Source organism: Xenopus tropicalis, chromosome 2 (assembly GCF_000004195.4).
Source record: "Xenopus tropicalis strain Nigerian chromosome 2, UCB_Xtro_10.0, whole genome shotgun sequence".
Classification (NCBI taxonomy): Eukaryota; Metazoa; Chordata; class Amphibia; order Anura; family Pipidae; genus Xenopus; species Xenopus tropicalis.
The window spans coordinates 163434215-163448963 of record NC_030678.2 but is presented as its reverse complement, the minus strand read 5'-3'; the positions used below and the strand labels follow the sequence as shown (position 1 = coordinate 163448963).

Here is a 14749-nt window from a genome sequence, read left to right as displayed (position 1 = left end):
GTTGCCCGCAGCTATTATTTTGTCGCCCACGGCTATTCTTTTGTCGCCCATGGCTATTATTTTGTCGCCCACGGCTATTATTTTGTCGCGTGGCTAATATTTTGTCGCCCACGGCTATTATTTTGTCGCGCGGCTATTATTTTGTTGCCCGCAGCTATTATTTTGTCGCACGGCTATTATGTCGTCGTGCGGCTATTCTTTTGACGCCCGCGACTATTCTTTTTTGACGCTGGCGACAGTTTTTGGACATGCGGCGAATTTTTCCGTGGCAAATTTTTTCATCTGTTTCGCGAAACAATCCGCCAATGGCGAAACACGAAAATTCGCCACAAATCCATACCTGGAAACATTTCGCCCATCACTAGTAATCAGGTCACAGGATCCTCACCATGAATGGTATCCTTCAACACAGTGTGTAAAGTACAAAAAAAGTTGCAGATTTCAGGCTTTTTTGCACCCTAACGTCTGCAGTTAACATCCATAAGTGAAAATATCCAAAAAAGCTTTGAAATTTTTTTAGTACGAATGAGAACTGATACATGAACTAAACTACCAACAGTTTGAGCAGCTTAGTGAATGACCCCCTCTTTATCTTTTATTTTATATTCAGTGCTATTTTACACTTTTTTTTTTCCCCAGATATTTTTCCTCTGCATAATTTCAGTAAGAACAATAAGAATAGATTCAGCAGGTTATGGGAGGAGAGCAGGATGTATAAAACATTTTTCATTCTTATTGTCATTTAAATGAGCGCAGGTGGGTCTAAGTATGAATCACCGTAACGCAGTATAATGGAATGTATTAGTGCCTAATGTACGTACGGCTGTGCCTGGAATATTCCACGCTGAAATCTCAACTCCGCGTTGTTCTTGGTTACAGAATAGATAGTTGATTAGCCTTCGCTGATGTACAACGCAAACTGAATGGAAACAAGTCTTGGGTTTTACTTCAACATTTTTTTTTAATGGGTGTTTTTGAAAGTGTGTTTGCCCTCATACGATACCAACACTATAGCTGGTAGAATAAATCTGCTTTGCAAATATTCTTTATCTTTTTCCTTACAGTTTGTAATGATGTGTTTGAGCTCCTTAAACCTATTTCTTATTAATTCTGTTCCCAGAAGATCTAATGAGTTAACTTGGTGCCATGCACGACTGCCAAACAGCATGCATTAGTTCTATGCAGCAGGAAACATATAATGTTAGGAAGATGTGCATGATATATATATATGTAGGGAACCCAAAGAATTGGGCCCCTTCAGGATTAGTTCCCCTTTAGACAGGCACCATGAGGGTGGCCTTATGAGATTTGGACACCTAAAGGTGGTCCTGGGTGTTTATGTGTGAAAAGGGAGTTTCCCTGCAAGTTAACAGCCACCACTAGATGTCGCTGTGCTAAAAGTATAAAAGGGAATGACTCCCAGTTTCAGCAGGTCTTCGTCCTGGGACTGCTTCTTGTAAAGAAGCGTATAACAGGCTTGTGTTCTAGTACAGGAGGTACTGTAACAGGTCACTCTAGGAGTGACAGGCAGGCTAGAGAGAACGGGCAGTGATAGCCCCAACAGGAGAGAGAGGGGTTAAGACCCCCCAGCACTCATGGCTGGAGTTAAGGGCCTGTAGTGTGTAGTAAGAGGAGCCAAGTCAGCACCTGGGAGTGTTCCCAGTGAAGGGGCCCTACGCGTGGACCGGGGTGAGTTCCTAGGTGGAAGCATCCGGCGGGAGTACCGGGGGTAGCCCAAAGAGAGAGTGTGTGACTTGAGCCGTCTGTGTGACATACTCTGAAGTGTTCTGCCTGCATCAATAAACTAGTTCATCTGGTTTTAACCAGTGTCTTGGTGGTTCATATACTGAGGATCCTCAACTGCCTGGTAAGCAGCTACCCCAAGGGAGGGGCAAGGTACCGGGAGTTGCTGGGAGTCCGGGTCCAAGGAGGACCTCATAGAGTTTTCCCAGGGAGGAGACATATAGTTCTACCTATACCTACCCTGGGTGGAGGCACGCCATTCATTTATATTACACCTGTCCCCCATAATAAGCGGGGGCTCAGGGCTCCTGTAGCGCCACACGCAGGTGATTGCGTGTTAAAAGTACAACCGTAGCCAAAATAGGGTTACATATATATTGTGAGAGATGCAATGGGAAAGAGAGTTATTTGGTGTATTTCCACCAGTGTTTAAGGTGGGATACAAATGGCCCAAGGTAAAATACCTGGTTTTACAGCAGGTAATGCTGTGTTGGAGTAAATCTCCTTTAAGGTTTGATTTGGCCAGCTGTAGGGAGCTGCCTCATTAGGCTGCAGGTGAGCAGCCAATAAAAGGGCTGTATGATTTACACAGAGTTGGAATTGAACTGTGACAGTGTGAAGGTCACTCTCAGAGCAGGGCACAGAGCAGGAGGGCTGCCTGTGTTAGGAACTCCCAGAGGAGCTGGGGTGCCACTTGCCACTGCCAGGGAGCAGAGGGAGTTCTGACCAAACGGATGAGTGCTGAGAGGGCTCAGCAAGGCTTACTGTGAAGCCTGTGTGTTCCAGAGTGTGGAACCAACCCTGGAAGGTGAGAACCCTGAAGAAGGGACATCTCAAAACCCTGAACTGTTTACTAAACTGTCTTTATGTCTCTGTTGGGAAGAATGGGCCCTAAATAAACCTGTGTTTTGCCTGAAGACTTGGTGTCCCTGTCTCTATGCTCCAGATCCTCTGCATGCCTGCCTGCCTGCCTACCATTGCTAATTCCCCCAAAATTGCGTGTACAGGCAGTCAGCGTGTCACAATATATACAGGTATAGGATCCGTTTTCCAGAATGCTCGGGACCAAGGGTATTCCGAATATTTCGTATTTTGGATCTCCATACCTTAAGTCTACTAACAAATCAATAAAACATTAATTAAATCCAGTAGGATTGTTTTGCATCCAATAATGATTAATTATATCTTAGTTGGGATCAATTACAGGTACTGTTTTATTATTACAGAGAAAAGGGAATCATTTAACCATTAAATAAACCCAATAGGGCTGTTCTGCCCCAATAAGGGGTAATTATATCTTAGTTGGGATCAAGTACAGGTACTGTTTTATTATTACAGAGAAAAGGGAATCATTTAACCATGAAATAAACCCAATAGGGCTGTTCTGCCCCCAATAAGGGGTAATTATATCTTAGTTGGGATCAAGTACAGGTACTGTTTTATTATTACAGAGAAAAGGGAATCATTTAACCATAAAATAAACCCAATAGGGCTGTTCTGCCCCCAATAAGGGGTAATTATATCTTAGTTGGGATCAATTACAGGTACTGTTTTATTATTACAGAGAAAAGGGAATCATTTAACCATGAAATAAACCCAATAGGGCTGTTCTGCCCCCAATAAGAGGTAATTATATCTTAGTTGGGATCAAGTACAGGTACTGTTTTATTATTACAAAGAAAAGGGAATCATTTAACCATTAAATAAACCCAATAGGGCTGTTCTGCCCCCAATAATGATTAATTATATCTTAGTTGGGATCAATTACAGGTACTGTTTTATTATTACAGAGAAAAGGGAATCATTTAACCATGAAATAAACCCAATAGGGCTGTTCTGCCCCCAATAAGGGGTAATTATATCTTAGTTGGGATCAAGTACAGGTACTGTTTTATTATTACAGAGAAAAGGGAATCATTTAACCATTAAATACCATATTGTTGCCATAAAGGGTTTAAATAAATACAAGCAAGCCAATAAAAACTTGGCAATACCCCTTTCCCAAAGAAATGACCAAGGCAGAAGAATGGATATTGTACAGTCCTAAGGAATATGCCGGTGCCTAGGTTAGCAGAGCTATATGTATCAGGGGCAATCTGGCATCAATAATTAATTGAACAGTATTCCTGCGGAGATGTAGATGATTGCATTGTGACTAAAGCCACCGACTACCAATTATCTCTCACAAGGAGCGAGCTGATTTATGCACATAAGAAAGGGGGATTAAGTGCTTTCTTGTACCGGTTTACCTGTTAGGATCCCATTTGGAATCTTTACTATGTAATTGTTTGATAACGCTGGTTGATTCAAAGACATCAAAGGACCAAGGCACACTTTTAAGTTGTTCTGGATGTTGCTGAGCACAGAATTCATATCCCTTACAACTGTTCCTGGGTATTGTCTGGAATAATGCTGGAAATTCTTTAATCACGTCTCTTATTTCTGCGTGTCAGCTCACATTTTACGTTGGGAGCTTATGGTATCAGGCTTTTAATTGCTTTAGGGCTCTAGTTTGTCCTTTGAATTGCCTATCATATTATCGCCAGATGTTTTTCTCTCTCTCTCTAACGGAGACCTGTCTTGTGTCTCAATAGGCTGAGCTTTAATGAAGAAACGTCAAAGCTGTTAACAATCACGCAAACCAGGGACTCCAGCCCCAAGTGACCAAGAATGGCGTTGTCATGGAAACTGGTACTGCTCGTGTCAGTCATGGAGCATCTATCAGGTAAAACAATGATTTCATGCTCATTTTTCATAAAAGTTGCGAGGGAAAGGTAACGAACAGAACAGATGAACAAGTTGGACTGTACCAATCATTACTGTTGTCTTTGTATTCTATATACTTCCAACACTCCCTGCAGTTTATTTATACTTCATACAATGGGAATTCCGTGTTGATGTAAAGATAAATAATTATCAATGGGAAGGCAAGTTTGTTTAGTAATTGGCTACTTTTTGTGATTGTGAAGGTGGTATGGAAGCAGGGTATGGAATATAGTGTGGCTATTTGAGCTTGGAAAATTGTTTTCTTTTTTTTCTATCTCACTGCAATGGGAGGTAGTGATGAGCGAATCTGTCCCGTTTTGCTTCGCCATAAAAATTCACAAAACGGCAAAAAAATTCACGAAAATCATTTGTTGCACGATTTTTTTGTCGCCCGCATCTAATTTTTGTCGCCGGCGCTATTTGCCGCAACCACATCCCATCTGACGCGGCTGTGCCCTTTTTGACGTACGACAAAAAAATTTCCATGCGACAAATTTTTTCGCTGCAAATTTTTACAGAAGCTTCGCAAAAAAAATTGCCAATGGTGAAATGCGGAAATTCGCTGCGAATCCATGCCTGTCGAAAATATTCGCTCATCACTAATGGGAGGTATTCCCCCAAATGCTATAAGATATGTCATGGATATTTGGTATGTTGGGGTTACTAGGGGGGTTTGCACCGAATGCAAATGCACCGAATCCCGGATTCGGTTCGGAATTTTGCAGAATCCATCAGGGTGGGTTTGGGGGTTCGGTTGAAACCAAAAAAGTGGGTTCGGTACATCCCTAGTTTTGGTTGCAACGTCTGTCAGGTTTCTTGTTATCCATCACAACTGGCAGACTCTGAAACTATTGGATGTGTTGGTTTTATAAGCAAATACAAAAAAAAAACCGTCCTTATATCCCTCTGACCCTCAATATTTAATTTTAAAGTCTGAATGAATTTGGAAACTTTAAGCTATAAAAGTCAACTTGCTTCCATGACCCATTTCTTGCCGTCGGATTAATCCGTTGTTGCCGTCTCCTTCTCGGAACACAAAGACCTACATTGATTTTGACAAGTGCGAGGTTTATCTATGCCCAATGGAAGGGGGTATTGTGTTAATTAATTTAACAGATGACAGTGCAGCAGGTATCCCAGCGCAGAGAGCCTAAAAATATGCGCGAGAAATATTGCTGTGAAATTAGAACTGACATGTACAGTATTGTAATAAGTACATAGGAACCCATGAACTTCTATTTGAGAACGGGACTAATATGTGTAATGCTTTCATTGAGTCTTGTTCTTAGTTTAATGGAGATGTAAAGGCTGATGTATAAACTTTCAAGTTTTTATCTAAATCTGATTGTGTAAAAAATTGGGAATAAACACAATTGACTTTTTTTTCTATTGAAAATTCACCGCGGCAAGATTTGCCACACGTCAAAAAAGACGCGGTAGTGTCAAAATGGGTGGAGTCATGGCAAAATAGTCAAGGTCGAGGATTTTTCGCTGTTTCGCAATTTTTTTTTTTCACAACAAAAATTGTTTTGTTTCATTTCTTTTTACGAATTTGAGTGTTTCAATAAACTTGAGAAACTCGAGAAAAATAAGATATCTTGAATGCTAAAACAAGACCCTTTATTAACTTTTATAGAGGTCTCCAAGGTTTTAACTGCTAAATAGTGATAAGTAGTGATGAGCGAATCTGTCCTGCTTTGCTTTGCCGGAAAATTAGCGAAACGGGGAAAAATCCTCGAAATGCGTTTGTTGCGGGACTTTTTTGTTGCGTGACTTTTTTGTCGCCCACGTTTATTTTGGCACAACCGCACCTATTTGCAGTGACTGCACTTATTTTGACATGACCATGTCTAAGCATAGCATCATTTTGTCCCCTGTTTCTATCATATAATAATGTTTCTGCTAAAGTTGATTTCGTTAAGTGACTTTAAGGCTGAGTAATTTGGTTCAAGTTGGTTTCATTCTTTTCCAATCTGTACATTGAGCAAAACTTTAAAAAATATATTATTTTTAAAGGAGAAGGAAAGTGATTTTGGCATTTTACTGGCAACACTAAATTTATGCAGAAAGCATTACCATACCTGAGTAAAGAGCCCTAGAAACTCCCTCCGTTTGTTTAAGATTGCAGCTGCCATTTAAGCTTGGGCTTCATAGCTTCCTGCTGCAGCTTTAGCCCTTATAGCTCAGATTACACATTCCTATGGGTGGGGGGGAGTGAGTTTTATGAATTCTTATGGGAGGGGGGAGTTGCAGAAGGGAGAGAGGAGAGAGCTGTGCAGACTCTGGCCCTGGGAATGAAGGATTTTTCTGAGAGAGGAAGTCAGATACCCAATGAACATGTTTACAAAAAAGGAGACAAGAAATACTGTTTCTTTTGATAGAGGACTCAGTGCAGTGTTTCTGTGAGTGCTTATGGCTGTATTTACATAGACCTTTCTGATAAAGCTTACTTAATTTTTACCTTTCCTTCTCCTTTACGGGCTTGTTCCTTACCTTTTCCTTGGCCGATGCTGTGCAGCTGAAATCATATAAAGAATTGAGGCAGGCTTTTATGTTATTTTGAACCAAACAAACAAACCAGGTGTAACAAGAATGAACTATATAAATAGGAAGCGCATTATCTCTGAACAACACAGTCGGCTCACAGCTGTTCCACTTCCATCTTTATGATCTTATTGTTTTTATAGTCAATGCAAGTCTCCCTGTATAACCTATTCATACTGTATGTATACACAAATACATATAGCAAAAACCATTGTTTTGCTCCTTGGCTTCCATTCTCAAGGAGGTTCTCATTCAAAATCCAGATCCATATAGTAACACATCCAAGGAAATACATACGATTGTATTCAATTAAGCAGAAATGCTAAAGGACAAAGCTGCTGTGTTGACAAAGAGCTTGACTGATGATTTATCAAGAGGGGTCCTGCTTTCAGAGCTGAGACTATCTAACACACACAGAGGAGGTCCTATTGACCCAGCTGCCATGGTAGTCCTTCATTACAGCTAATTTATCGCTTGTATCTCATCTATTGGTCATATTGATTGTATGAGCTACTGTTTCAGCAGGGATCTGGCAGGAACCATGCTTTACGAATATAAGCAGGTTCTTCACTTATACATGTATGTTTATTTGTATAAACACAAGCATTTTAGGAAGGTTTTTGTAAAACTAAACCATGAAATGTAGATTGTTGGAATTGCTCAATTACAGATATGGACTTAATGAGAAATGTTAGGTGATTAAATAATTATACTTTGCTTGTTGATGGTTGAAAGCGTTCCAGTCTGCATATTTAATTCACCTGTTGCTTTAGGTATTTAATCCAGAACTTTCTATTCTGTTACAATAATATTATTAAGATTCTTATCTATGTCTTCATGTATATGTTAGATAATGGCCTGAATAATCTGTAAAATAAGTCCTTATACATAGTGCTGGGTGATAACATCAGTAAAATATATGGAAAATATAAGGATAGTAGAAGTCAACTTGGAGTTCAATAACCTTTAGGAAGGACCTGTGGGGTAACTTCTAATATCCTTATTTTTTACAATAGGAGGTATAGGCATGGGATCCCTTATCCAGAATGCTCGGGACCTAGGGTTTTCTGGATAAGGGGTCTTTCCGTAATTCGGATCTCCTACCTTAAGTCTACAAAAAAATGATTTAAACAGTAATTAAACCCAATAGGATTGTTTTTCCTCCAATAAGGATTACTTATATCTTAGTTGGGATCAAGTACAGGTACTGTTTTATTATTACAGAGAAAAGGGAATCATTTAACCATGAAATAAACCCAATAGGGCTGTTCTGCCCCCAATAAGGGGTAATTATATCTTAGTTGGGATCAAGTACAGGTACTGTTTTATTATTACAGAGAAAAGGGAATCATTTAACCATTAAATAAACCCAATAGGGCTGTTCTGCCCCCAATAAGGGGTAATTATATCTTAGTTGGGATCAAGTACAGGTACTGTTTTATTATTACAGAGAAAAGGGAATCATTTAACCATGAAATAAACCCAATAGGGCTGTTCTGCCCCCAATAAGGGGTAATTATATCTTAGTTGGGATCAAGTACAGGTACTGTTTTATTATTACAGAGAAAAGGGAAACCATTTTTAAAAACGTGAAAATGTTGAGCGTCAAAAAAAAAATTGTCGCCCGCGGCTATTCTTTTGACGCCTGTGGCTATTCTTTTGTTGCGCGGCTATTCTTTTGTCACCCGCGGCTATTCTTTTGTCGTGCGGCTATTCCTTTGATGCTCGCGGCTATTCTTTTGACACCCGCGGCTATTCTTTTGTCGCGCGGCTATTCTTTTGTCGCCCACGGCTATTCTTTTGACGCCCGCGGCTATTCTTTTGACGCACGACTATTCTTTTGATGCAGGCAACAATTTTTGGCCGCGCGGCAAATTTTCCCATCCGTTTCACGAAACAATCCACCAATGGCGAAACACAGAAATTTGCCGCAAACCCATGCCTGACGAAACATTTTGCACATCATTAGAAATTAAGTTAGGGCCAAGTTAGAAGTACCTTTGCAGAAGCAGGAATGAACTAACATACATTTATCCCTCAATATTTCCAGTCCGTGTCCCTTTAACCGCCCTCAATGTATCTTCAGTTATTTACCAGGCAGCAGAATGTCTTGACTTCTGCACAATACATATATCATAAATAGAATCTCGGGCGTATTTGGAAACAAGTTGAGCTGCAGATAGGATCGGGTTGTCAACAGAAGGTTGTGTTTCAACTCTCATGGGTTTGTCTCATTCGCCAGATTTGATAACAGCGCAGAACAATTACATCCATTGTAATGTCATTGCAGTCATTTAAACACATTCGCCGCGCTGAATAGGTCTATTGATTCTGCTTTGCATGTGTTAGCAAGTTTGGTGCGTAATCCAGGGTTGTTTGGTGTCCTTGTGTGCGATGACAGGATAATTGCAACTCAATGACATATGGAAATAGGGAGACAATAATTATCAGAGGTCATTCAAAAACTGATCGGCCGACTCGCTAAGCGAAATAAAACAAATAGATAATGCCATCTCTGGATCCGGAATGACTCCAATTTGTTTGTTTTATTATTATTACAACAAAAGAAATGGCTCCCAATGGAAAGCCTCCCTTTGCCGCGGTGTATTTATAACAACTCGGTGCCAAGGTTATATTCCGTTGCGGAGGGTTTCAGCCGCCGCTCTATCGCTTTTACTCGGCAATTATGAGTTGCGCAGAAACGCGTAAAAACAAAGGGTGCATACGTTATTGTCATTGCGTGCCCGTTTAGAAGCAGAATGGTTTAGAGGGATGTCTGCAGTCGGAACTGACATTTCATAAACTGTCAAAACAGGCAGTCGGAATGATGGGATAATTTTCTCTTTTCTTGCAATACCTTGGGTCTCTTTCATAGTCGCACAAAGCCTGTGTATCTCTTTGGATACAAAAATTACAATGTTTGAGATGTTTCCAGCTGCCTTCTTTTCATGGTTTTCATTTTGTTTTTAAATGGCCACAGTGGAAGAATTCCAATTCAGTTCTGTTGCATTAAAGAAGCTTTTTATAAAGAATTACTAAATATTTGTTACATTGTTACATAGTTACATAGAGTTGAAAAAAGAGTCCATCAAGTTCAACCCTTCCAAGTAAACCCAGCACACATAAACCCATACTGACCTATCTATCCACTCACATACAGACCCACACTGACCTATCCACTCACATACAGACCCATACTGACCTATCCACTCACATACAGACCCATACTGACCTATCTATCCACTCACATACAGACCCACACTGACCTATCTATCCACTCACATACAGACCCATACTGACCTATCTATCCACTCACATACAGACCCATACTGACCTATCTATCCACTCACATACAGACCCACACTGACCTATCTATCCACTCACATACAGACCCACACTGACCTATCTATCCACTCACATACAGACCCATACTGACCTATCCACTCACATACAGACCCATACTGACCTATCTATCCACTCACATACAGACCCATACTGACCTATCTATCCACTCACATACAGACCCATACTGACCTATCTATCCACTCACATACAGACCCATACTGACCTATCTATCCACTCACATACAGACCCACACTGACCTATCTATCCACTCACATACAGACCCATACTGACCTATGTATCCACTCACATACAGACCCACACTGACCTATCTATCCACTCACATACAGACCCATACTGACCTATCTATCCACTCACATACAGACCCACACTGACCTATCTATCCACTCACATACAGACCCATATTGACCTATCTATCCACTCACATACAGACCCACACTGACCTATCTATCCACTCACATACAGACCCATACTGACCTATCTATCCACTCACATACAGACCCATACTGACCTATCTATCCACTCACATACAGACCCACACTGACCTATCTATCCACTCACATACAGACCCACACTGACCTATCTATCCACTCACATACAGACCCATACTGACCTATCCACTCACATACAGACCCATACTGACCTATCTATCCACTCACATACAGACCCATACTGACCTATCTATCCACTCACATACAGACCCATACTGACCTATCTATCCACTCACATACAGACCCATACTGACCTATCTATCCACTCACATACAGACCCACACTGACCTATCTATCCACTCACATACAGACCCATACTGACCTATGTATCCACTCACATACAGACCCACACTGACCTATCTATCCACTCACATACAGACCCATACTGACCTATCTATCCACTCACATACAGACCCACACTGACCTATCTATCCACTCACATACAGACCCATATTGACCTATCTATCCACTCACATACAGACCCATACTGACCTATCTATCCACTCACATACAGACCCACACTGACCTATCTATCCACTCACATACAGACCCACACTGACCTATATATCCACTCACATACAGACCCACACTGACCTATCTATACACTCACATACAGACCCCCACTGACCTATCTATTCACTCACATACAGACCCACACTGACCTATCTATCCACTCACATACAGACCCACACTGACCTATCTATCCACTCACATACAGACCCACACTGACCTATCTATCCACTCACATACAGACCCACACTGACCTATCTATCCACTCACATACAGACCCACACTGACCTATCTATCCACTCACATACAGACCCACACTGACCTATCTATCCACTCACATACAGACCCATACTGACCTATCTATCCACTCACATACAGACCCACACTGACCTATCTATCCACTCACATACAGACCCATACTGACCTATCTATCCACTCACATACAGACCCACACTGACCTATCTATCCACTCACATTGGACATGTTTAATTGTGGCTTCTTGCACTCTGTTTTTTGTGAGATTACTTGGAGGTTTATTTTCAATCTGTATTTAGAAGTTAAGTTGTATTTATTTGTCTTGATTCTTACATAAGTTCATTCATCTAGCTGTTAGTGATTGCCACAATGGCACCAGTTTTTTTTTGGTAACACCTGATGGCATTACAATTGTTCTCGCCCTGGCATTGCCTTTCATTGTGTACTTGGGTACAAATCATGTACTTTTGAAAGTTGCACTGAATTTAATTACTAGTTATTAGCTAGTGAAATACTTATCTCATCTGTCAACGGCTTTGAGCTGTTAAGGCCTAGTATTGAATAGGCCTCATGGTTTTACTACTGCAAATATATGTATCCATTTGCATAGCTTTATGATAGTATTCAATATACCCGCATACAACCATTATGCTACGTGACAAATATTAGCAGCTTAATAACATGTGGTTAAGCTACGTGACATTATCAAAACAAAAAGAGAAAATTATTTGGCAGCAACACCCCCAACAGGAGGTTGAGATATTGTTATAACTTGAGAAACTTATACTTGAGAAAACTTAGAGAGAACCTTGCCTGGAGACTATTCTTAATGACCAACAAATGATGAGGTATATATTATTAGTGATGAGCGAATTTTCCAGGCATGGATTTGCAGTGAATTGCCGCATTTTGCCATTGGCGAGTAGTTTTGCGAAACTTCTGTGAAATTTGCAGTGGGAAAAATCGCCACGCGTCCAAAAAAAATCCGTTGTGCGTCAAATTGGACTTGGTCGCGTCAGAAAATGGCGCGGGCATGTAAAAAAAATGTGCAGGCGACAAAAAAAAGAAAACAGCAGGCGACAAAATAGACATGGGCAACAAAAAAAAAATGCGCGGCAAATGCGTTTCACGATTTTTTTGCAGTTTTGCAAATTTTCGTGCCATTTCTCGAATTTTATCGAGAAGCAAAATGGGACAGATTCACTCATCACTATACAGTATATTATCCAATCACGTTGAGACACATGAAACTGATATGTTACCTAGTTAATAAAACCCATTGTAATGACCAGTTGGGGAGAGATCTGTCCAAGCTGCCTAATGTTCTTGTATTCTGGGCTTGATCGATAAAGCTTCCTTCTCTGTTGAAATAATTGTTGAGACTGAAGCCCTTTGGGGAACCTACCACTGGATATTAGGACCCCAACAGGGCCCATTTTCACCCCTTTGTGCATGTATGTTTTTTTAAATAATATACCGTATATACTCGAGTATAAGCCAATCTGAATATAAGCCGAGGTACCTAATTTTACCTACGAAAACTGGAAAAACTTATTGACTCGAGTATAAGCCTAGGGTGGGAAATGCAGCAGCTACTGCTAAGTTTCAATAATCAAAATATATATTTAAAAAAATATATATTAATATATATTATATTATGTAATTTTTAAATATATATGTCAAAGAAACACGGTTAAACTAGCTCTGTAAGTGGAGAAGAGGGTCAACAAAAACAATATGAGTACTACCCCACACTCATTGTGCATTGGCAAACTTGCTGCAGACCCGGTCCCGGAGGACACATAAGGGAAAATAAATATGGGAGTGGGCCAGGGCACTGGAGGATCTGGCTGTGGGTGGCCTAATTTGCACACAAAGGACAAAGGGTGCTAGCCTGGAGGGACCCATGGCACCCGACTCAAGTATAAGCCGAGGGTGACTCTTTCAGCACATTTTGGGTGCTGAAAAACTAGGCTTATTTGCCTATTTATACAACCAAAATTTTGGTTAAGTTCCATTTTGGCCAATTTCTTATTTTTTGTCTTTTCAAAGCAACTCGAGAAGCTCAGGTTGGACCCGTCCGTGTTGAAACTGCGAAAGAAAATCATGTTTTTTAATTGCTTTTCCCTTTATGTTCTCACATTTTCTAAAAGGAGCTGCAATGAGCGTTTTTATTACCATTGTAACCATGAATAATAATCTTAATTGTGTTGTTGATTTCCTAAAAATAACTCCTGTTTGCGGCACAAGCCGATATGCAAAAGCTTTTATATTTTGAGTTTTCAAATCCCTTTTAATGAGCTGTTTTCCAGCATTATGATAGCAGAATATTTTCTTTAAGCTCCACTAGAGAATGCGCAGCGCCGACAGTAAAAGCCAGCACTTAACTAAATCCGGCACGGTGAAATATTAACCTAAAGTTCAACGTAACCCAAAGGAACTCGATGCTAACTGATAAAATGCCATCCCTTCTGCCTTGTGATATAGTGTTTAAATAGCACTTTGGGTCAAGCAAAGTACTGCAAAATCTCATTTTCCCGCGGTAACTGCTAAACAGGAAAGAAAGGTTTGGTGACAGGTAAATCCACTAGAGACCCCGATGCCCAAACCTGCATGGAAATCAAGCACTTCCAAGATCTGCGGTATAATTAGAACTTGTAGCAGTTGTATAATTAACATGACTGAATGTGAGCCAAGGATCCTGTGCGTGCAGAATCGCATTAGGCCCATAAAACCGGAGTTCCATCTGCTCCGCACACTGGCTCCATTGTCTATACAGTCTCTTTACACTATTAGTTTGGGTATGTTTAACCCAGTTTGATACAAAGGAGTATGCCAATGAAATTTGGGAAAACAATGACAAAGATAAAAATGAATGATGGAATATATTAATATGAACGCTCCACATGGTGTTTCATTTGCCTTTTTCTTGTTTTTCATCTCAGTAGGGCAGATTGGGTCTTTACTGACAAAATGATGTACAAAAGACCATAATATCCAACAGGAAATCATCTTAATACACCAATAATAATTATGACAACAACAATAACAGTCATTTTAATGAAACCACTGTCATA

The 14749-nt window shown here is 40.4% G+C and overlaps 1 protein-coding gene across 1 annotated transcript in view; it reads left to right on the top strand.

The window, feature by feature from the left end:
* cntn5 (contactin 5) overlaps positions 1 to 14749 on the top strand; it is a 778158-nt gene that overhangs the window by 319268 nt on the left and 444141 nt on the right. Inside the window, exon 4 of the mRNA XM_018091747.2 lies at positions 4338 to 4468. Coding sequence (XP_017947236.1) covers positions 4414 to 4468 — 55 coding nt within the window. The 5' untranslated portion in view covers positions 4338 to 4413. The remainder of the gene's footprint in view (positions 1 to 4337; positions 4469 to 14749) is intronic.